Source organism: Diabrotica virgifera, chromosome 8, assembly GCF_917563875.1.
Source record: "Diabrotica virgifera virgifera chromosome 8, PGI_DIABVI_V3a".
Classification (NCBI taxonomy): Eukaryota; Metazoa; Arthropoda; class Insecta; order Coleoptera; family Chrysomelidae; genus Diabrotica; species Diabrotica virgifera.
In genome coordinates, this window is record NC_065450.1 from 63,756,399 (window position 1) to 63,781,014 (window position 24,616).

The 24,616-nt window shown below is 32.8% G+C and overlaps 1 protein-coding gene across 1 annotated transcript in view; it reads left to right on the top strand.

Annotated features, from left to right (window-relative positions):
- Positions 1-23,884, top strand: part of LOC126890605 (beta-1,3-glucan-binding protein-like) — a 39,523-nt gene extending 15,639 nt beyond the window's left edge. The window contains exons 4-8 of the mRNA XM_050659684.1: positions 10,048-10,184; positions 13,810-13,976; positions 14,038-14,259; positions 15,905-16,050; positions 21,699-23,884. Of these exons, the coding sequence (XP_050515641.1) occupies positions 10,048-10,184; positions 13,810-13,976; positions 14,038-14,259; positions 15,905-16,050; positions 21,699-21,887 (861 nt within the window). The 3' untranslated portion in view covers positions 21,888-23,884. The remainder of the gene's footprint in view (positions 1-10,047; positions 10,185-13,809; positions 13,977-14,037; positions 14,260-15,904; positions 16,051-21,698) is intronic.
- Positions 23,885-24,616: the final 732 nt, after the last annotated feature.

Here is a 24,616-nt window from a genome sequence, read left to right on the forward strand (position 1 = left end):
TCACTTTGTAAAGATTTTTTTGTTGGCATTATAATATAATACAGCTTATGGATTGCATCCCTCGGTAGACCGCAAGCTGTATAGTAGAAACATTATCATATTTATAATCTTATATTATTATGTGTAATATAAGTTAAGTTGACCGTAGAATATTATGCTAACTTGTATTACAGTTTCAGTGATGTATATACCTGGTGTACTAATACATATATTATGACGATTAGAAGTCTTTCAACTCTTTGAATCGTTGTATCTCAAAAACAGTGCCTCTTAGGAAAAAAACTATTAAGATATTTTTTTATAGATAATTATCTAATCTACATTTTTTGTTATAACTAATTTTACGATAAAACTTACCGTTTCGCTGAAAATCGCTAAAAACCATATTTAGTAACCTTTGACCCCGCGTAAATTTTTTAGCAGGGGTCGGATTTATGAGGACTTTTTAGATTTCATTTATGACGGTATTTTGAACAATCCTGCCAATTTTCAGCTTGATGGTAATTATTGTAGCCTCACTCCTATTTTTGAGTCTAACTAGACCGGTCTATAGGCAATTTTGATGTAATGTCAAAAAAATATAAAAATGGAATGTCAGTCAAGTTCAAGTAAAAGTTTTTGTAGATATTGTCCTGTAATTACGTTTGTAGAAAAAATATTGTATGATATGCGTGTTAGAAAGTACATTTTTAAGGCACTCCGCTTCGCTCATTCTGCAAACTTTCACATGCGTGCCTTAAACGTGTACTTTTAACATTTATATCATAAATAACTATTAAAAACATAAACAAAAAACAGAAAGCTCCACAAAACAACACATGACAAGCAAAAAAAACATATTCTAAAAAATACATAAAGACAAAAATTAGATTACTTTTTTTCTTGACTTGGCATTCGCAAACTGCTATATAATATTATCACAATTCAGTTTCTCCAGTTCTTCATTCTCTATATACAATGGTGAGTGATAACACAGCCCAATAAAAAAAAATTTGTCTTGCTGCCGAAAAAAAATCAACTGATTTTAGTTAATTCATCTGTGCTGATTCCAAAAATACAAACCTTTTCTTTGTATCAGCTCTAGTTTTCGAGATATAACATACTTATCAAATACTTAAATATTCTTACATTTAAAAAAAGACTAAGTTTTCACTCTAATGGCATATAAAACAACATAATCCTATTCTACATCCCACCAGAATGAAAACAATGGGAACCTTCTCTGGTTACACCTCCGACGTTTCTACAATTTGCAAGCCATACGGATGCTGAGACTAAGGAAGATGAGGGAATTCTACAATTTACAATTCACGTCCCGTCTGCTCAGCGCGGTAAAGTTCCAACGAGAATGGTTCCCTTCATACTCCACACAGAGTAAATGTAAATAAAAAATGAATAACCATTTTCAATTTCGTTGCAAAACGAAAATACAGCGGAACCATATTCTAGTCCAATCAGAGAGTGCTGCAAGCACCTCTACCGGTTTCGAAACTTATTAGTCTCTCATCAGGAGGCACATATGCTGCTCTCCCTGATCCAACCAAAACAAACCCCAGCGTGCAGTCCCGGATTTCAACGAACGAAATGGCATAGATGCCCTAGCGGCAACTGCTACCGAAAAGACTAAGTTTTCACTCTAATGGCATATAAAACAACATAATCCTATTCTACATCCCACCAGAATGAAAACAATGGGAACCTTCTCTGGTTACACCTCCGAGGCTTCTACAATTTGCAAGCCATACGGATGCTGAGACTAAGGAAGATGAGGGAATTCTACGGAAGTCTCAGCATCCGTATGGCTTGCAAATTGTAGAAGCCTCGGAGGTGTAACCAGAGAAGGTTCCCATTGTTGTCATTCTGGTGGGATGTAGAATAGGATTATGTTGTTTTATATGCCATTAGAGTAAAAACTTAGTCTTTTTGGTAGCAGTTGCCGCTAGGGCATCTATGCCATTTCGTTCGTTGCAATCCGGGACTGCACGCTGGGGTTTGTTTTGGTTGGATCATGGAGAGCAACATATGTGCCTCCTGATGAGAGACTAATAAGTTTCGAAACCGGTAGAGGTGCTTGCTGCACTCATTGATTGGACTAGAATATGGTTCGGCTGTATTTTCGTTTTGCAACGAAATTGAAAATGGTTATTCATTTTTGATTTACATTTACTCTGTGTGGAGTATGAAGGGAACCATTCTCGTTGGAACTTTACCGCGCTGAGCAGATGGGACGTGAATTGTAAATTGTAGAATTCCCTCATCTTCCTTAGTCTCAGCATCCGTATGGCTTGCAAATTGTAGAAGCCTCGGAGGTGTAACCAGAGAAGGTTCCCATTGTTTTCATTCTGGTGGGATGTAGAATAGGATTATGTTGTTTTATATGCCATTAGAGTGAAAACTTAGTCTTTTTGGTAGCAGTTGCCGCTAGGGCATCTATGCCATTTCGTTCGTTGCAATCCGGGACTGCACGCTGGGGTTTGTTTTGGTTGGATCAGGAAGAGCAGCATATGTGCCTCCTGATGAGAGACTAATAAGTTTCGAAACCGGTAGAGGTGCTTGCAGCACTCTCTGATTGGACTAGAATATGGTTCGGCTGTATTTTCGTTTTGCAAAGAAATTGAAAATGGTTATTCATTTTTTATTCTTACATTTCTGCATATTCCACCACTATAATTGCAATATGTTTATAAACAAAATTAACAAATTCTAAGACAAATGGACAAATGAACAAAAGGGCCTATTTTGGTGTTCATGTAGGAGATCAAGGTAAATCCTGAGCTCCACATGTAGTGTGCAAAACTTGTATTGAAAACTTGCGACAGTGGACGAAAGGACAACGAAAATGTTTAAATTTGGTTTTCCACTGGTATGGAGGGAACCAAAAAATCATTTTGACGATTGCTATTTCTGTCTTGTGAATATAAAAGGCATTAATCGTAACAATCGACATACGTGAACATATCCTAACCTGGATTCAGCAATAAGACCAATTCCACATCAGCTTGAGCAGATACCCATTCCAATATTTAGCAGTCTACCTGTGTTACTAGAGGATAATGCCGAAACGTTATTTGACGAACTGCAGACTAATAGATTTGAGGAAGACGACAGTGATTTTGAAGGGGATTTAACACGTCCTCAGTGCTTTACTCAGGAAGAGCTAAGCGATATTATCAGAAATTTGAACCTTCCAAAGGATTTTTCCGAGTTGCTTACCTCCAGACTAAAAGAAAAGAATGTTCTTCACCCAGACACCAAAATTACATACTAACGTAATAGAGATAAGAGATATTTTGCCTTTTTTTCTCAGCAAGATGATATGGTTTTTCAAAGAACTGTTAGAAAAAATGGGTGTATCGGAGTATACACCAGATCACTGGCGTCTTTTTATCGACAGTTCCAAACGAAGTTTAAGGTGTGTCCTTCTACATAATGGCAACAAATATGGAAGTATACCAATTGGGCATTAGAGTGGAATAAATGTTCAACAATTTTAACAAACACGGTTGTCATATGAGTATTAAAATTCATTACCTCCACAGCCACTTATAGACCGTTTTCCAGAAAATTTTCACCAAGATATCAAAACGATGGAAGAGGGGTATCAGGGAGATGGGACTATCACATGATGGCGGATTACTGCTTGAGTCTTCAAAGGGACCGTCCTTTTAAAGCCTTTGCAAGAAAATCATATAAAAGGAAGTTTTTAGGTGACACCGAATAACACATTTTTGTTGCGACGCTGCCGGTTAGGTTAGATCAAAAGTTAAGTTTTTTTGGCAGATATGCGTGATGATTTTTGTAAGTACATTATTATACAATAAATATTTTACTTTTTATTCGTATTTGGTTTAGTTCATGGGTAGGCACTACATATGTAGGTGGTGCTGCGTTAAATTACCCTATATGTTAGAAATGTGATCTGTTGTCGTATATTCTGAAAACGATCTGATGGAACAAATCTGGTGGCATTTTTGGATTCAGCAGACACAAATTATCTAGAAACAGTAAAAAAATTTCCGGCAGCAAACTGTGTGTTTACCAGTGTAATGCGTCTATGTCTAGGTTTTCTTGACATAAATTTGACCTTAAATATGTTTTAATTCTCTTTAAAGCCGAAAAAGACCGCTCGCCTGACGCATTAGAAATTGGTATCTTTAAATAAATTTTCAGTAAAGTTAAAATATTGGGAGAAGTTGCTTTTACATCCTGGAAGAATCAAATTTTTCATAAATTGTTCATATTGTTCATAAAAATGTTTATTCAAATTTTGGCATAACGTTACAAAATGGGTAATTTCATTATGCAAGTTCTCTTTGGTTTCATCAACATCGTTTTTATGTTTCTCGCATAAAGTATTAATTAACGTCTTGACTTCTTCTTTATCTCTAGATTAAAAAACATCTAAAAGCTGATTTTACATCCTTGTAGCATTATATTCGCGATTCTGAAAACAGCGACTAATTTTCTAGACCCTAGATTTTCTGCGACAGCGATTTTTTTGTCGCTGCGACTAAAAATCGCAGGTGGAGTGCTAGCCTTAGAGGCCACTGTATAATACCAAATTGCAATTTTTGTAATCGCTTTACTTTTGAATGTTTGAAAGAGTGTGTATTACCTATTGCTTGGGTATTGGCATTTTCGAGAATATTCTATTCTTTATCTATAAATTAGAATTATGTATATCTATTTTTGTCTTTCGTTTAACTATTTTTTTCTACAACCGTGTTAAAAATGCAATTTATCTACTCTATGTCATATTATGTACATATAAGTTTTTAGTTTGTGAAAACTATCATTATAGATAGCAGTGCGTGAAGGAGTTAAAGTGTGCGTGAAGTAACAATGTATTTTAAATGGGATTTACATGTTCGCACTTCGAGTTGTCATGGTGGCAATCCTTAACTTTCACGTTGTCATGGTGATGACAATATGAGCAATGAATTATAACAAAAGTTTCGACAGTTTTGTGGTTTGAAAGTATTTAGAATTTTTAAATGTCAAATTTCTAAAAATTGCAGAATAGAAATGAATTCCAGTGACGAAGATTTACAGATTTTTTGTTTGTTTATCGTAGATAAAATATTGTATGAAACTGTGCGTGAAGTACTTTTTGCGAACTTATGCGATTTATAGCACTCGCTCCGTTGTCGCTCGTGCCCTAAAAATCGCGTGCGTTCGCAAAAAGCATACTTCACGAACTGTTTCATAAATAACTATTTTAGCACTCCATAGGAGCGTTAAAAATGCTACTTTAAAGCACTAGTGCTTTAAAATTTTTAGGGCACTGCAGTTAAAAGTGAATTGTCAAATTGTGAAACGTCAAAATATTTATATATCATTTATTACCATTAATATTAATGGTACAACTTGCGTAATTTGAAAAAGGTGGTTTAAAAGGTTTTTTAAAATTTAATTTAAACTGTAGATATTATTGCATTTTTAACACGTTTGTAGAAAAAACAAGTTTATGTAACGGTATAATATTTTCTCTAAGAATTTTTAGACATTCCCCTCGAGTGCAGTCAACCAGTTCTACCTTTTACGGGTCATAGGTTTTATGGTTTCAGCAATTAACAAAAATATTGTATTTTATAGATTTATAACGTTTATAAAAAATATATTGTATGATATACGTGTTAAAAAGTACATTTTTAAGGCACTCATGTGAATTGCAGAATTCGCGTGCCTTAAAATTGTACTTTTAACACTTAGGTATATCATAAATAACTATAAAAGGACTTATTTTGTTTCTATTTTAAAGAACTTATTTTAAAGCCGAGAAGTGAGATAAATTATTATTTAAGCCCCACAATTTAAAATGAAATTATTAGAAACTAAAAATCTCCTTTCGTGCGATTATTTTGGATACAATTCGAGACATGGCCATTGATTAATAACCTACACAGTTTTTACCCACTACCTGGTTAGTTTTTAATCAATGACATGGCAAAATCTGACAACTTTCTGTAGTTTTTGGAAAAGGGCCCCGCCACAAACACTGACACGGGACCCCTGTGGGGCTAGGCCACGCTAGGCTACGGCACTGTGTATAGGCGTGAAGAGATGTAACAATAGAACAAAGACGTTTGCAGTGTATTGGCGTATCTGCGTATGAGATTTTTTTCGGTGAATATGTAAATTATTTAGCGACTTTATTTTTTATAATTAAAAGGAACGGGCCCCTGGGCGCCCGCCCCAAGCGCCTCGTGGATAAACCGGCACTGCCCCAATCCTTTTCCATTCTTCTCTGTCTGTCGCTACAGTTATCCACCTAGAGCCCACGTGCTTCTCGGTATCATCTGTCAATCTCATTTGGGATCTTCCTCTGCTTCGTTTATATTCCCACAGTCTCCAATTTATAAGAATTTTGTTCCAATGGTCTTCTTTTTGTCTTATATTGTCCAACAAATCTAAATTTCAGTTTTGCAATTTCTTGTCTATCATCCCTAACTTTTGTTTTCCCTCTTATTCACTCGTTTCCCTTTTTCATTTGTCTTTCCATTGCTCTTTGAGTTTTTATGATTTTGTCCATGTTTGCTTTTGTAAACGTCCATGTTTAGGAACCATAAGTGAGAACAGGGAGTACCCATTGATTGTATATATTGTCTTAATAAGATCTTGTGGATATTTTTTATTTCTTATGGATGTAGCTTAGTTTGCCAAATGACGCCCATGCCAGTCTAATCTAACTCGTCTTTTGCTATCTGTTGTTTGGTTTTCCTCGTTAAGTTTTATAATTTGACCCAGATATACAGGGTAAGTCACCACTAACGGGACGGAAGATTACAGCGAAATGGTAGATTTGAAATTTTTTTTAAATTAGTAGTTTATAAGTTGATAAAATCTACATTTTAAAATTATTTTGAATAATGGCGGCGTATCAAAGTTATATTTTTTCTTATCGAACACGCTATATTTTATTGCATTTTGTAATTGTCCGCAAAAAATAAGGTAAAAATTCATAAAGCTTCCCTATACCTATGTACAGAGTGTTCTGATTTATGTTGACTTTTCTTAAAATGTAAAGCTTTAAAGAAGGATCCACTAGGAAGAATTTCCTGTAGCTGGCTGTATACCATTAATTACAAGTAAAATTTAATAAAAAATTTTGGTCTTGGTAAAAGGTATATTATTTTAAAAAGCCCTATAGGGCTACAAACATCGAACAGAACGTTTTCGCTCTAAAAAGAGCATCATCAGTGTTGCAAGAACATGGTGAGCCAACCAAAAAAATACGAAGGTCAAAGCCTTTCAAAAATGGACTAAAAGTCACATCAAAATGCTAACATAGCAAATTCCAAAGGATGGATATAATCCCTAAGGATATGGCCCTAGGATAACATATGACTCCCACACGTTGTAAGTGGGTCAAAGGTAACAAATTAGGTCATTATGTTACAGTTGCCTGTCAGCTCTTGTAACATAATGACCTAATTTGTTACCTTTGACCCACTTACAACGTGTGGGAGTTATATGTTATCCTAGGGCCATATCCTTAGGGATTATATCCATCCTTTGGAATTTGCTATGTTAGCATTTTGATGTGACTTTTAGTCCATTTTTGAAAGGCTTTGACCTTCGTATTTTTTTGGTTGGCTCACCATGTTCTTGCAACACTGATGATGCTCTTTTTAGAGCGAAAACGTTCTGTTCGATGTTTGTAGCCCTATAGGGCTTTTTAAAATAATATACCTTTTACCAAGACCAAAATTTTTTATTAAATTTTACCTTTAAAGAAGGCTTACTCTAAAGTTATTTAAAAAATTATAAAAAAATTACTTTTACATTTAAGTATTTGGATATTGGTTGAATGTATTTCATGATTAATTATTACACACTTATTTACAGGGTGTTCAAAATTTACAGTTTCATTCTTGGATTATTTACTGTGTCATATGATGCTTATTTAAAATAAAACACCTTGTATATCAATAAATTATTGTACTAAGCACAGATTTTTCTTTCGAATGGTATAGGGATGTTCTATAACTAGGAGTCATAGTTTTTGCGTAATTTACAATTTTCTTAAACGGTAAATTGATTTTAAAAATAATATTTATAGTCACTGTCGATTTTTAAACTGAACGAAAGAAATTTTTGTTTACTGTATCATAATGAAATGAAAATTATGTCTATTTACTAGACCATTATTATGAAAAGTAGGTATTTATATTGGTCTGTATACAATACATAAAAAAAATCAGGATCTTCTATAAAGTCTAAAGTCCATAAACGATAAGTTAAATATTTATCATAATCCTGTTTGGTCTAATACTGGTGAAGTTGAGTTTTATATGGGTAATAGTGGTTTCTCTTAAGTATTCTAACAGTTGTTTGACTGATTTACAATTCACCCGAAATTTTTCTTTACTACTATTTGGGTTTTCCGTAACAGAAAGCAGTAACAGAAAGCAGTAAACCAGCGGTTCTCAATCTTTTTGTGTCATGTACCACCAAATACTTTTTATTATTTTTGGTACCACCTAACTGAAATACATATCTAACTAGGTGATCTAATTAACTATAATAGTGGTGCTGATTTTGGCTGTTTTTGCGTTTTGTGTACCACCTCAAAAAATGAAATGTACCACCAGTGGTACATGTACCACAGATTGAGAACCGCTGCAGTAAACATTACCAGTAGCACGGAATCTATTGAAATATCTCAAAAACGTCCTTTTTTGGGTGTCTTGTATCAGGATACTTTTGAGTGTAAACTTAAGAAGGTAAGGTACAATTTTACAAACACTCCCCAATTTAAAGTACCATGTCTACCCTTTCGTAGATAACGTGATTATTCATTTTTAGGAACAATTAAATTTGAATATCACACACGGATGTTTATATTTTTGATAATTACCAGACCGTACTGTCATACAATGACGATGTCATACAATGAGATACATCTTTTGTTTTAAACTCGATTTACAGATTAAGAATTTAAATAATTGTAAATTAGGCAAAAACTATTAGATCTAAGTGTAGGACATTCATATACCATTCGAAAGAGTTTAGTATAATGGTGTATTAATATACATGGTGTTCCATTTAAAATAAGCATCATACGACACATTGAATAATCAAATAATGAAACTGTAAATGTTGAACACCCTGTAAATAATTGTGTAATAATCAATCATGGAATACATTCAACCAATATCCAAATATTTAGATGTAAAAGTATTTTTTCATAATTTCTTAAATAACTTGACAATAAGCCTTCTTTAAACCTTTACATTTTAAGAAAAGTCACCATAACTCAGAACACTCTGTACATAGGTATAGGGAAGCCTTATGAATCTATACCTTATTTTTTGCGAATAATTAAAAAATGCAATAAAATACAGGGTGTTCCATAAGAAAAAATATAACTTTGATACGCCGTTTATTGGGACACCCTGTATATTTCAAAATAATTTTAAAATGTAGATTTTATCAACTTACAAACTACTAATTTATATTTTTTTCAAATCTTTTACTATTTCGCTGTAATCTTCCGTCCCGTTAGAGGTGACTCACCCTGTATATAATCGTGAACTTATTCAATTTAACTTAACTTAACTTAACTTAAGTTAACTGCTTCAAATGCTACCAAAGCAGGAAAAGCTGCTGTCGCCATCTTCATGGTGTAATTTGGATTTATTTAAAATTTTTACTGGTATAAAATAGTAGTATCTATATTTAATAACAAACTTTCTCATATCTTACATATAAGTTTACTATGTCTTCTTCTTCTTCATGTACCATGTCCTTTCAGAAGGTTGGTTACCATCATAGCTATCTTAATTTTATTCACTGTCACCCTAAATACCATGCTTGTATCAAAACCATACCAATCTCGCAAGTTCTTCAACCATGAAGTTCTTCTTCGTCCTGGACTGCGTTTGTCTGCTATTTTCCCTTGCATAATATTTTGTAGCAATCTATATTTGGGACCTACATGTCCGAAATACTCCAAAATACTTTTTCGCGATAGTATACTAGGGCATTATAACCGACAATTATAATATGATTCAACTAGCCTTCCTTACAATAATAATTTTTTAGGATTACGAATTCGTATTATACACTAACAGACCCGAAGTGGCCTTTATACAAGATAAAGCCTTAGTTATTAAACCAGCACTGATGGACAATGTTTATGGGCCTAATTTTGTTGAACAGCCCTTAGATTTAGGAACCAGGTAATTAACTTAACAGGGAGTATAATTTTGAGAAAAAAATTAATCCTATTCAGTATAAAATAACGATGAAAAATGTTTTTGAGGTTTGAAATGAGTCGATTTTAATAATTTATACTTTCCAAAAATGATTGTGTTTGTATGAAATTAGTAGAGTCTGATATTTTCTCAATAGCATGAATTTTTACCTTCACTTTTTAGTGGAGTCACTGAAGGTTTTCACCTCCGATTTCGTTGAACCTCCATCGATTTCCATGAAAATTGGTGAGTAGTTAGAGGATACCTCAAGCGACAAAGGTGACATGATGCAAACTTGCGCTTTTACCTTAGGGGTGGATACCACCCCTTCTCGGTGATGAAAATTCTTTTATCAAAAATAATACCATAAATCGATATAAGGACAAATTCTAAGCAAAATTTGTTATATAAAGTTAATAATATAAATCAATGCTTTTTGAGTTATTGAAGATCAAAGATTTTATTTTGTCGTAAAAAAAATCATGCTTTAAAGCTGTTTTTCACGTATAACTCAAAAACCATAGGCTTTTACAAAAAATACAAAAAAGTTATTATTAACAAAATTGAAGATAATAAAAAATTGAGTACACTCCTTACCTAAGGAACTAAACTAATATTAAGTCAAAGTGAGTTATGGGTAATTGAATGTAAATTTTTTTCGACGAGTACTCAAATCTAAGTATTCAAGCTTAAATAACGGGAAAACGATGCCTTTTATAAATATACCTGTTAAGCACTTGTCAAAGCACATAGGATTACCTATCAATTGAGCTTCAGAATAATATAGTAGCATTAAAATTAAGCAAGTTATGATGAAAATAAGACAACCCTTTCGATTTTTTTAGGAAAAAGTGAAAAATAAAACATACCCCATTTCCATAAAAATTAAAATTTATAGTAATCCTTACAATAATTTCTTTATGTTAGCATAAGTAATGATTTCAAAAACTTTGACCGGTTTAGAATAAAATTTTTTGAAAAAAAGGTATAATTACAAAGTCAGAATTTTTAAAATGATCGTAATTTTCATTTTCTTTTGATAATAACTATAAAATACTGAATATTCGAAAAAAATGATAAATAACCAAATTTTACTTTTTTCTATATAAAATATTTTACCTTTTTTTATTTCTGTAGGGTAAAAAATAACCGAGATAGAAACGTTTAAAGCTTAAATTTTGCTGCGAGAACCATGTAACCGGGGCCATTTAACCTTTTATTTTAAAAAAAGTAAGGAGTTTAAAAGATTAAATTCAACATTGTCTAATTTTTCTTGGAAATAACTTTCAAATAGTTTTTAGGTGAACCTTATATCCTAACAATTAACGGAGTTATTTAAAAAAAAAAACAAAATTTTTTGGAAAAAACTTTAAAAGATAAATTTTGAAAAAATTTTGGAGCATAAATTTTAATGTTATCAACTTGTTCGAGGACTCATTTGATAGATATTTCTAAGTACTTTGACAAATGTTTAATAAGTTTATTTTATAAATGCATCATTTTCCCGTTATTTAAGCTTGAATACTTAGATTTGGGTACTCGCCGAAAAAAATATACATTCAATTACCTATAACTTACTTTTAGTCAACATTAAAAGGTTTTTTTAGTAAGTGGTTTATTTCTTTTTTTATTAGCTTCAATTTTGGTAATAATAACTTTTTTGTAAAAACTTATAGTTTTTGAGTTATTTATGAAAAATCGGTTAAAAACATGCATTTTTCTCACGAAAAATTGAAATCTTTGATCTTTAATAACCCAAAAAGTTTTGATTTATTTTAATAACTTTACATAACAAATTTTACTTAGAATTTGTCCCCCTATAGAATTATTTTTAATAAAATAATTTTCACCCGCGAGAAGGGGTGGCACCCACCACCAGGGTAAAAGCGCAAGTTGGCACCATGTCACCTTTGTTCCTTGAGATATCCTCTAACCACTCACCAATCTTCATTCAAATCGACGGAGGTTCAACGAAATCGGAGGTAATAGCTCATATCCACCTTCAGTGACTGCACTATTTATGTAAGTCCTTCTTTTATTTGTGCCATATTTCATATGTTCCATTCTTCTATAGTCCGTCCCACCTTGACTTTACAGTATAGGGAACATAGGCAATGCAGTCCTGGGCCCAGAGGACGCAAAATAGAAGTCTATTTTAGTGACGTTACAAAATAGAATTTCATAATGGGAGAATCGACGGTTGCTAGGCAACGTGACGTCACTAAAATATAATTCTATTTTGCGTGCTCCCACTAGAGATGAGAGTTTTTAGCACGGTGATGCCGATTTTATCAAAAAGAATTTGTATTCGAACATTAGAGAAATTAAATTAAAACTGTTTTAGAAAGACAATCTATAATTTTAGGATTCATATGCTTAATATAGTATATCAAATAAACTTAAACGCATACGAATACTAAAATTGTAGATTGTCTTTCTAAAACAGTTTTCATTTATCCTCTCTAATGTTCGATTACAAATTCTTTTTGATAAAATCAGCATCAACGCGCTGAAACTCTCATAAGGACATCACTACCTTTACTATATAAATGGCTGCTCTGACGAGTTCTATAGAACTGCACTTAAACCGGTCCCTTCCCAGGCAACCAAGTGACATCAATAACGTCGAGGAAACGTCAGCTTTTGGTGGAATATATACACGTGTTTGAACATTACGTCGTATAAACGTCTTTTTAGGTGATTTTAAATACGTAAGATTAATGAAGTTAAAATACGATTAAAAATACGTTTTCATTTCAGAGTATTTCAAACAGCCCAAGTCTGACGTCACAAAAATGGGAGGAGCTTAACGAGTTAATGCTTATAATGTTAATTTTGTATATTGACGTTTATAAGGCTTAAATTGTCATAAGAAATTTTTCGTTTATTGTTTACGTGCTTTGTGTGGTAAAAAAGGAATTTTCATTTAGGTATTTAGTTGAAGAAACGTGTTAATTAAGAGATTTTTATTCGTTTTTCTCAAGTGAGTTGTGAGTTAGTTTAATGCAATAGTTTTTGTGATATTTCTTCTTGAAAACGGTTTGAGGTTATGTGTTTTGTTTTGGTGAATATTTTCTGTTATTGAACTAATTATGTGTTATAGAGTTTAATTAAATTAATTTGTTAATAAATTATTTATTAGTTTATATGTTGTTTAAATTTTGACACAGTAAGTATACCTTAGCCTATAAGCTAAATTTAAAACAGTTAAATGAAAGATTGCAATACCAACAATACAGATACGAATAATTATTATTATTGTGTATTTTTAAAACCATAAAATGAAAAATAATCTAAAAAACGACGTAAAAACGTGGTTTGGTGATAATTATGACGTCTTTTCAACGTTTTGTAAACGTTATTTGGTTGCCTGGGTTAAATTCTCCGTGACACTCTCTTTCGTCCTATACTCCTTCCGCCTCGTATCTTTACCTGTATTATCAGTCTTAGAATTTCATATCGCTGTTCCCTCATTGCGTGTCATAGATATTGAAACCCAAGATATTTGTTGCATGAAACACTATCATGAGTATTTTCACTATATATCCACTGTTCTATCCTGAGATAGACCTGACAAAACTTTTAACTGTATTATTTTTATGAATTTTAGTTGTACTGGAGCATTAGGTACTCTAGATTGTCATATAAGACCAGATGCTGGATTTATTTTACCACCAATAATATCGGCCAAGATAACAACGAAAGGAAAATTTTCCTTTAAATATGGAAAAATTGAGATCAGAGCTAAATTGCCCAAAGGAGATTGGTTATATCCAAGTAGGTAGATTTAAAAGTTTATTAGGTATGTCCGTTCTGTAAATAATAATTATTTTTTCAGTATTAACTATAAATCCCGTGAAGGACGAATACGGTCCTGGATATGACTCTGGTCAAATCACAATAGCTTTTTGTCCAGGAAATGCTGTCTTAAGTCATAACGTATATGGTGGAATAGTGATTAGTGGGTCTCCTGTAGGTAGAAAGTATGGACTCAAATCTATATCTAGAAGTTCTCCATGGTATAGTTCGTATTACAGATATGCAGTCACTTGGAATGAAGGTATACAACCTTAGTTAATTATTTATGACACTTTTATACCTAATCCCTACTAATTTGTATCAGTGATGATTGCATCTAGACATATATTTTCCTGTACTGTTAAAAAATGGTAAACTCAGTAAATACATCTGCGTGTATTTGTGGAACATAGATCTCAAGTAAGGTTTGAAAACACCTCATATTAACCCTTATAAGGGCGATAACCCGCTAAGTCTTTCCAGATACATATTATAAATAACTTTATAGAACCAAAGATGTGCTTCACCCACTCGTAACGTGGATGTCAATGTCTCGTGTGAAGACAGCATGTTTTCCACAATGCACGACAAAATTACTGGTTGCTTTCACCTCCACAAACATGAGTCAAAGAAATTTTTGGAATTGTGGCGAAGTAGCTTGGTGACAGTTATCTTTCGAGGGTAGGGGAGGCGCTCTACCAATCATATTGTTATAACTAGCGGTAATGGACAAAAATTGCCCGCCAAAAGGTATTTCGCCAATAGCGTGATTTATTTTTGGCGCGGAAGGTAAACGTTTTTACCAGGAAATTTCATTTACAGTGGGTATTCCGTATAGTTCATTACTAACCTTTTGAAGACGAACGATTCCTATCTCCAGAAGATAACATGTCTTAGCACTAACCTTGGGCACCAGGTGGTTCGGAGATTGGTTCTGAAGGCGTGTTCGTATTCAGCGACCCAAAAACCGCCTAGTAAACTATTTGCATGTATTCAAGACCGAAAACCTTCGAAACTCCTGAAGATGACCTGCCTAGCAGTGACCCTGGGAACCAGGTACTGTGGGAGTCAGTTCTGATGGCATATTCGTGTTCATTAAACCCTACAAACGCTATGTGTAATCTGTTTGCATTAATTTAGTGCCGAAATTTCTCGAAAGTCCAAAAGATGACGTGACCCTAGACACCAGGTGCTCCAGGTGTCGGTTCTGATGGCGTTTTCATTTTCAGGACCCCAAAAACCCATTAAAAACCAATTTAATGCCGAAAATCCTCAAAACTCCAGAAAATGACGTGCCTGCTTTAGCAATGGTACTGGGCACCAGATGCTCCGAAGGTTCAGCATGTTCAGCGACTCCAAAAACCTCCAAGTAATGTGTTTGTATCAATTTAGTGGCGGTAACTCTCGAACGTCCAGATGATGTGCCTTAGCAGTGACCCTGGGCACCAGGTACTCCGGAGGTAGGTTCTCATGACGTAGTCATGTTCAGCGACCCCAAAAATAACCGAGTAACAAAATCTGGCCCTTTATATGCTTAGCTTATGTATGTACTCTTGAATGCATTTTGTGCACTTTAAAATATGCATTATGCAATTATGCAAATGCAATTATGCATTTCCACCAAATCTTCTGTAGGAGACTTTTTTCCTGACATTACCCTGAACATCACAATGGAAAAAATTGTAATGGATAAAAGTCTCTAGGTTCTAGGTGCTGTATTTAAAAATCGATTTATTCCGGAGCTTTTAGTGCTAAATGCAAATGCCTGGTCTATTGCTGTTAGTGCCGTAACTCCAGATTTTTTTAAATAAATGATCTAAGGATGTAGAACATGTGCAGAACTACATTTACAACCAACAAACCAGTTACTTTAAAAAAGCAAGTATGAAAATATTATTGTTTTTTAGATGGCATAAGTTTATCGGTTAATGACAGGATTTATGGAACAATTTCTCCTCCATCCGGTGGATTCTCGACGTTGGCAAAGGCTTTAAATATCAAGAATGCCGATCGATGGAAGACTGGATCGTTATTTGCTCCTTTCGATAAAGAAGTAAGAACATAATTTTATAATTCATTTTTTTTGCTATAGTCACGAAAGTCGATTTTAACCAGCTTTGGGAGATGTTTCCAGTTATATCTTTTTATTTTTCCATTATAACCCCGGATGGGTCTTTGCCTGTGTGGCTATGTCCTTCCAATGCCTTCCATTCGGTCCTCTTTTGGGCCCTTCTTCTCCATTGCCTTATGTTCATGGTTTTCAGGGCGTCGTCCACGTCATCCAACCATCTCGTTCTGCGCCTTCCTATCGGCTTCCATTTTAATATTTTCTTTGTTGTTTTTTCATCGTCTTATCTCTGCACATATCCCAGCCATGGCAGTTTTTGACTTTTCGCAAATTTCATTTTTCAATTTCATTCAATTCGTTCAATTCATTCAATTTCATTTTCATTGTTCATTCATTCAATTTGAATTTCATTCAATTCATTAAATCCATAATCATTTCCATTGTTCTTTGCTGAGTTCGTCGTTGTAAGGACCGACCGTGTTTTTTTTTTTCATTTATTTCATCCGTTAGTTTGTTAGCCATTGTATTCGTAACAATTGAGTTTTAAAAGGAAGGGTTGTTAGCCCTTCCTTCAACCCCTTTTTAATCGGAGGACCAATGCTTCCTTCTTCGTCAGCACTGAACCCACTTTCCACTGGGTTGGTTACCCAGTCTCCAGTAGGGTTGCTCAGGTTACCGGTGTGTACCAATTTGGAGGTGAAGATAGGAATTGAGTAGGAGAGGCTAACTAATGCCAACAGGATATGGCCTCATGTATTGCGCTTCACTACCCCTTTACACACCTTTCCAGTTATATAGAGGGTGAGTCATGAGGAACTGTACATACCCCTACCTCGTATAGAGGCCCCAATGAGGAATAACAAATGACCATTAAAAAGTGTCTGCTCCCATTGTTTAATAATATACAGGGCGAGTTTCGCATTTTGACAGAAATTTATATTCGTCATAATTTTTGAACGGTCAGATCGATGTGTCTCTTATTTTGGTCAATCGTTACACTATTACCACATAATCAACTGATTTATTCAAATTAGAAAAAAATCAGGTCCTGCTTTAAAAAATTAGTTCGTTTGGGTCTTAGAAAAAATTTCACCCTGTATACGCATTTTGAAAACTCTAATATTAATTTTACAAATTAGACAAATAGGCAATTAAAATGATATATTTATTTTTTTGCCCACATGATTACTTAATTTTTTATAAAAAAATCAAAGACTATGAATTAAAAATTTGGTAAAGTGAACCATAGATTTAAAAAAAACTAACTTTTATTACAAAAATTAATTTTTTTAAACAGATATTTAATTTATGTTACCACCCAATCAACTGATTTATTCAAACTAGAAAAAAATCAGGTCCGGCTTTAAAAAATTAGTTCGTTTGGGTCTTAGAAAAAATTTCACCCTGTATACGCTTTTTGAAATCTCTAATATGAATTTTACAAATTAGACAAATAGGCAATTAAAATGGCATATTTATTTTTTCCCCACACGATTACTTAATTTTTTATTAAAAAATCAAATTTGTCAAAATCGCAATCTTACCATAAAAATAAAAAAAATTAAACAACGTTTTTCTTAAAATTAAAAGTTTAACCATTTTTTTTTTCTATAACACGTCTAGATCTAAAACTCTCCATAACACTTCTCTTTGGACTCTATAGTTTAACATAGACGTGATCAAATAGATAAATTTTAAATTTTTTCACTTAATTTTTGCGATTTAACTTTGCAATTCACGAATCTTCACCTTTTATTTTTAAAAATTCATAACTTTTAGAAGAAGACTGAAAGTCTACAACAATTGTCATAGTCTTCACAATGGTAAGAGATATGTGCTGTAAAAATTTCAGAAACTTTTTTTTTAAATGGAACGTTGTAGGGAGTTAAACCGTAATTTCATCTTTTTTTTTTTAATTTTTAGGTTAAAATTCCGATTTTGACAAATTTGATTTTTTAATAAAAAATTAAGTAATCACGTGGGGAAAAAAATAAATATGCCATTTTAATTGCCTATTTGTCTAATTTGTAAAATTCATATTAGAGTTTTCAAAAAGCGTATACAGGGTGAAATTTTTTCTAAAACCAAAACGAAATAGTTTTTTAAATCCGGGCCTGATTTTTTTCTAGTTTGAATAAATCAGTTGATTGGGTGGTAACATAAATTAAATATTTGTTCAAAAAAAATTAATTTTTGTAATAAAAGTAAATTTTTTTAAATCTATGGTTCACTTTACCAAACTTTTAATTATTATTCATAGTCAAATTTGATTTTTTTATAAAAAATTAATTAATCGTGTGGGGAAAAAAGTAAATATGCCATGTTAATTGCCTATTTGTCTAATTTGTAAAATTCATATTATAGTTTTCAAAAAGCGTATACAGGGTGAAATTTTTTCTAAGACCCAAACAAATTAATTCTTAAAGCCGGACCTGATTTTTTTCTAGTTTGAATAAATCAGTTGATTGGGTGGTAACATAAATCAAATATTTGTTAAAAAAATTAATTTTTGTAATAAAAGTTAATTTTTTTAAATCTATGGTTTACTTTACCAATCTTTTAATTCATGGTCAAATTTGATTTTTTTATAAAAAATTAAGTAATCGTGTGGGGGAAAAAATAAGTATGCCATTTTAATTGCCTATTTGTCTAATTTGTAAAATGAATATTAGAGTTTTCAAAAAGCGTATACAGGGTGAAATTTTTTCGAAGACCCAAACGAACTAATTTTTTAAAGCCGGACCTGATTTTTTTCTAGTTTGAACAAATCAGTTGATTGGGTGGTAATAATGTAACGATTGACCAAAATAAGAGACACATTGATCTGACCGTTCAAAAATTATGACGAATATAATTTTCTGTCAAAATGCGAAACTCGCCCTGTATATTATTAAACAAGGGGAGCAGAGACTTTTTAATGGTCATTTGTTATTTCCCATAGGAGCCTCTATACGAGGTAGGAGTATGTACAGTTCCTCATGACTCACCCTGTATATTTTGTTAATGTGTTATTTATATGTACAAGTCGATAGAGATATCTGAAACCGCCAAGGTCAGACCGATCGAAAGTTACGCAACGTTGTCAGATCAATCGGGTTTCAGAGGTTTTTCGGTTTTTCATTTGTTACCTGTTTACAACAAAAATTTTCTTCTGTTTCCTCCTGCGTAAATTTTAAAACATTGTTTAAAATATCAAGGGGTTATGCACTTGGTGCACTCTTTTTCACGGTACTTGTAATATTCATGTTTATTAAAAATATATTTAATAACTATTCCACGATTTTATCTGACAATGTCGCAAAACTACTGATTTCGTGCACTTTCATGCGTTTTAAATGGATGTTTAACTCTTTGCACCAACGCGTTCAAATGAAGTCCCCTCTCCTTGATTTGCTACCTGAGTGACCTTTGAGGTTTCATATATTTCTGTCCATTGTATATTTAGGGTGGAACGAAAAAGGTCAAAAAATAAAAGAAAAGAAAAATTCTTGTGGCTATCGTTTAAAAGTTGTGTCAGATGATGAAAACAATTGGTGCGAGAGCATTTTGAAATAAAAAAAATACCTTGAGGTTCCGTATTGGATTTGAAAAATGAAAAAACAAAAAAATTAATTTTGTCGAAAAACTCAATATGGCTCTGATCAAATTTCAATGATCGTGTTTTACCAACTAAGTGTGATATTCTAAAGTGCTTTCTCTTTATTCGTAATGAACTTAATTTGACAAATAATAATTAAGACCCATCTATCACCGACGCACGCCTTGAATGCCGTTGCAACGAAAGTAAAACAAATATGAATAAAAGTTTCTATTCCAACATTATCGCATGAGTGCATTCAATATATGATTAAAAATATTTATACAGAATATCAAAATCTTAAGCGATAGGTACACAACAACTCAGCAAGCATCTGATTCATAAATAGAAAAGATTTGCCAGTTTCGAAAGGAGTGTAAAAAGTTATTGAATATCGCGGCTTGTAAGTGCAACATGACTGGAACTGTGTGTGTACTTGTGATAAAATCAAGAAAGTACCACAAAATGAGCGAGTTATTCTTCAAGATCAATGATCCTTTCGAAAAATGGCAATTGGACCAGTGGATATTGCAGCATCTGCAGCAAAAAGGAAGAAAATGGAAAGAACCATGAAGGCAAAGGCAAGTTCTCAAAAATATCATACGGACGAAATTGTTCTTAAAGCATGTACCGTAGATTCCTTTAATCTTTCCATAAGCAGCAGCTTGTCTGACTCAAATTCTTCTGATGCAGATGATCATGAAGAAGAATTCATTGCTTCTTTGTCAACAGTTACAGTCCAACCATCTACATCACAAATACTGCGGCACTTCACTTCAATGGCTAGTATGCTTATTTCATTGCAATGAGCTACCTCTACGTCATTTAATTCAACAGTTAGATGGACGCACCAGTGGACCACTTGGTTATTCAGGGTCAATAGGGAAACTTCTGGAACGCTGTGAAGAGAAGACTGTTGTCGATTTTGTCGCAGTAGAAAACAACCTAGCAATAATATTAGAAACAACAGACCTTAGTACCAATCAGAAGTACTTGTACCAAATCAGTCAAGCAGTTGCTGCGAGAAAATGTAATAATGATTTGAGCCTTAAAAAACCTGGGAAAATATCACAAGCAAGGCTGACAGTTGATAATCGGTTGCTTCGATTGTATGTTGGAACTGAATGTCCCAGCCCCCAATTAATTATGTTAGTGAGTTTCATCCAAAAAGTGTATGCACCAGTTTAGTTTTATATAAAACTGTATCCTAGCTGTTCTGATGGTTCAAAACGTTTATGGCGAATGATCCATTATTCACGATTTCTACCAGTTGACCAAAGAAAAATTGTCGATGCCGTTATCCAAAGGAATGCTTATTTTGCCCATCCCGAAAATTTATTACTCGGTATGATGAAAGATGAACGAAAACATATACGGGAGCTAGTACTACGAACGTAGAGTGCCGAAAGCTAGACAAAGTCAGAAAGAAAAAAAAGATCCGGAGATTCAAAATACCAACATTAAAAAATTTTAGTGCTGCAGATTATAATGACTTAATTTCTGTTTCTGGATTCAAATTTACGGCTCCTCCTTTGCTAAAACATATTTCCAATGAAGATGTAAGGGATATGATTGATTCTGGGAATTACAACAACACAGAGGTCTTAAACTGCCCTTGTCATACAAAATCCGTGGAAAGAACTGTTAAAAGTTAGTAACTGAAGCATCAGCTGCTGTTTGTGGACCAGAATCAATGGATGGCTTTATTCGTTCAAGGTTGCAGTCTAGAAATATGCCGTTATTTACAACACAAACACCCAACACAAAATCAGACTACCAATCTTAAAATCTATGTTGTATCATAAATCAAGTATTTAGATTCAAAGAACTGATAAAAAAATAAATTTTTAAAATTTTATTTTTTTTGTTATTTACAAAAATTTAAATTTAATATGGAACCTGAAGATAGGGTCTAGTACAAAAAAAGATTTCTTACAGTTTAATTATACATCAAAACACAACTTTTTCGCACTAGCTCCATAAAAAATAATGACTTCGAAGTTTTCGTTCCACCCTATGTATATTACCTATATAAAATAACAATTGTAATTTTTAGATGTATATATCAGTGGGTGTTGGAGCAGGTGGATTAAATTTTGAAGATAAAACCGACGGATCCAAACCGTGGAGAAACTATGAACGTTTAAGTTTCAAAAAATTTTATCAGGCACAACAAAACTGGAGTAGTACGTGGGATGAAGACAGTCGACTATCCGTTACATCTATTAAAGTATGGGCATTATAATCGGTTAATTGTTGGGAACAAAGATGAGACAAAATTTGATGCTTGATAAAACTTTTTTTGGTGATTTTGAAAAAGATGATTTTGATAAGCAATTCATTCGCAATTATATTAAATTGCTATTTGTCCGATCAGGGAACAAAAAATTTTACGAAAACCTCCAAAAAAATAAAGGAAGGATGAAAATTTGGAAATAGGTAGTTGAAATTGTCTATTATTATATAAGAAAAAGTTTACAATTCTACATCCCCTCCATTTTACAAAACTTGGGAAATAGGGGGTGAAAAATATTTTCTCATGAGTGAAAAAATATACGTTCAAAATAGGCCCGGAATTGGATGAAATGACTAGTTCTAAGCAACTTTTGTTCTATAGAGTTTTTTCACTAAGTCAATACTTTTCGAGTTATTTGCGAGTGAATAATATGTTCATTTTTAACGAAAAAAAAAAAACATGTTTATGGACGGTTTTTCGCAGATAACTCAAAAAGTAAGTACTCCAGCGAAAAAAATATGCTTAATAAAAATATAGCTTATAAAAAATTGAAAAAAATGGTGTACGCGTGAGGTCTGCAGACCCAGTATAAGCAGAGTTGTAGCTAATGAAAAGTAGGTTTTTCTTCGTCAAATTCCAAATCGAATATTTCAATGTGAAATAACCTAAAAAACAGAGCACTTTTCGGGGAAAATTCATTACAACTTTTTTAAAGTGTTTAAAAAAAGGTTTATTTTTGTTTTTTAAAAAAATTTCCAACATTAAAAATAAGTGAGTTACGCTCAAAATATTTTTGGTCCCTTTTATTTTTTGGTACAAAAATCGCGAAAATCACCCCCTAATTAGCTTCCCAAATAAAATTAATCTTAACCGCTTCACAAGTTACTTTACTTATTTATTGTTTATATTATCTATAAGTTTCATTGGTTCAAACAGCTCAGTTTTGAAAAAAATTGGGTTTAAAATTAAACATTTTTTTTTAATTTTGAAAAAAAAAATATGGAATTGTTTATGGAATTAACTTAAAAATTATTAGTAATACCAAAAATCTTAAAGAGTAATAAAATGTACGTTTTGCTTTTCTGAATATTTTTCCTTTTTTGTCTTCTTTTTATACTAAAATTGATTATGCTATTGTTCAAAATTTGCCTAAACTCGTGATTAGTTACTTGTTCAAGCCATTTTAACTACAGCTTTTTCAAAAATAAGCACTTTGAACCGATGAAACTTACAAATCATATAAATAATACATAAGCATAGTAACTTGTGAAGTGGTAATGATAAAATTTATTTGTGATGCTAACTAGGGGGTGATTTTCGCGATATTTTTACCAAAAAATAAAAGGGACCAACAATATTTTGAGCGTAACTCACTTATTTTAATGTTACAAGTTTTTTTAAAAAACAAAAATAATCCTTTTTTTAAACACTTTAAAAAAGTTGAAATGAATTTCCCCAAAAAGTGCTCCGTTTTTGGGTTATTTCACATTGAAATATTCGATTTGGAATTTTATGAAGAAGAACCTACTTTTATTAGCTACAACTCTGCTTCTACTGGGTCTTCAGACCTCAAGCATACACCATTTTTTTTCAGTTTTTTATGAGCTATATTTTTGCTAAGAATATTTTTTTCGCTGAAATACTTACTTTTTGAACATATTCACTTGCAAATAACTCGAAAAGTATTGACTTAAAAAAACTCTATAGAACAAAAGTTGGGTAGAATTAGTCATTTTTTCCAATTCCGGACTTATTTTGAATGTATATTTTTTACCTTCGAGAGGGGGGTATTCCCCTCTATTTTTGAAAAATGGAGGGGATGTAGAATTGTAAACTTTTTCTTATATAATAATAGACAATTTCAACTACCTATTTCCAAATTTTCATCCTTCCTTTATTTTTTTTGGGGTCAGATTTTTCTTTGATCCAATAATATGCTTTTATGATATATGTAGGTACATATGCTTTGATAATAAAACAAGAAAATAAAAAGTTGTATAATGAGACCATTCCTATTTTTTTTCTCTTATTCGTGAATCATTTTCGATCCACTCCTAAATGTAGGTATACCCCAATTGCATCGTTCTCCATCTTGCGCCAATCTACTGTGTGCCTGCCCCTGCTGTTATGTCGCTTACCCATCTCTTTTGAGATCTCCCAATGCTTCTTGTCATCATCCTTGGTCTACATTCTATGATTCTTCATGTTCACTTTGGTATCATCATCTCTGGCTGTATCAATTTTTGTAATTTCCTTCACGTTTTAGTTTTTTAGCAGATTTCCTTGTAAGGGCTACGGTCTCCATCCCGTAGGTACCAGCTGGTGGTATACATTTGTTAAACACCTATATCTTTAAGTTTATAGCAATGGAGGTTTTTTCAAGATATATGCTAGTTTGTCGACAGCGGCCCATTCGTTGTGTTCTTCTTTTAATTTCAGCATCTTCATTTTGTTTTGTATTTATTGAAAGAATACTTAAATAACTAGGTCACAAATTGAGATACGATAAGTACCATCTACTTCAACTGATTCTTCTTCTTGTTCAAGTGCCCTGTCCGTTGCGAACGTTGGCTATTAACATGGCAATTCTGATCTTGCTTACGACACTTCTGAATAGTTCGACTGATGTGAGCCCGAACCACTTCCGCAGATTTTGGAGTCACGAGTGTCTTCTCCTGCCTGGCCCCCGCTTACTTTATATTTTCCTCTGGACAGTCAATTGCAGTAGGCGGTACTTA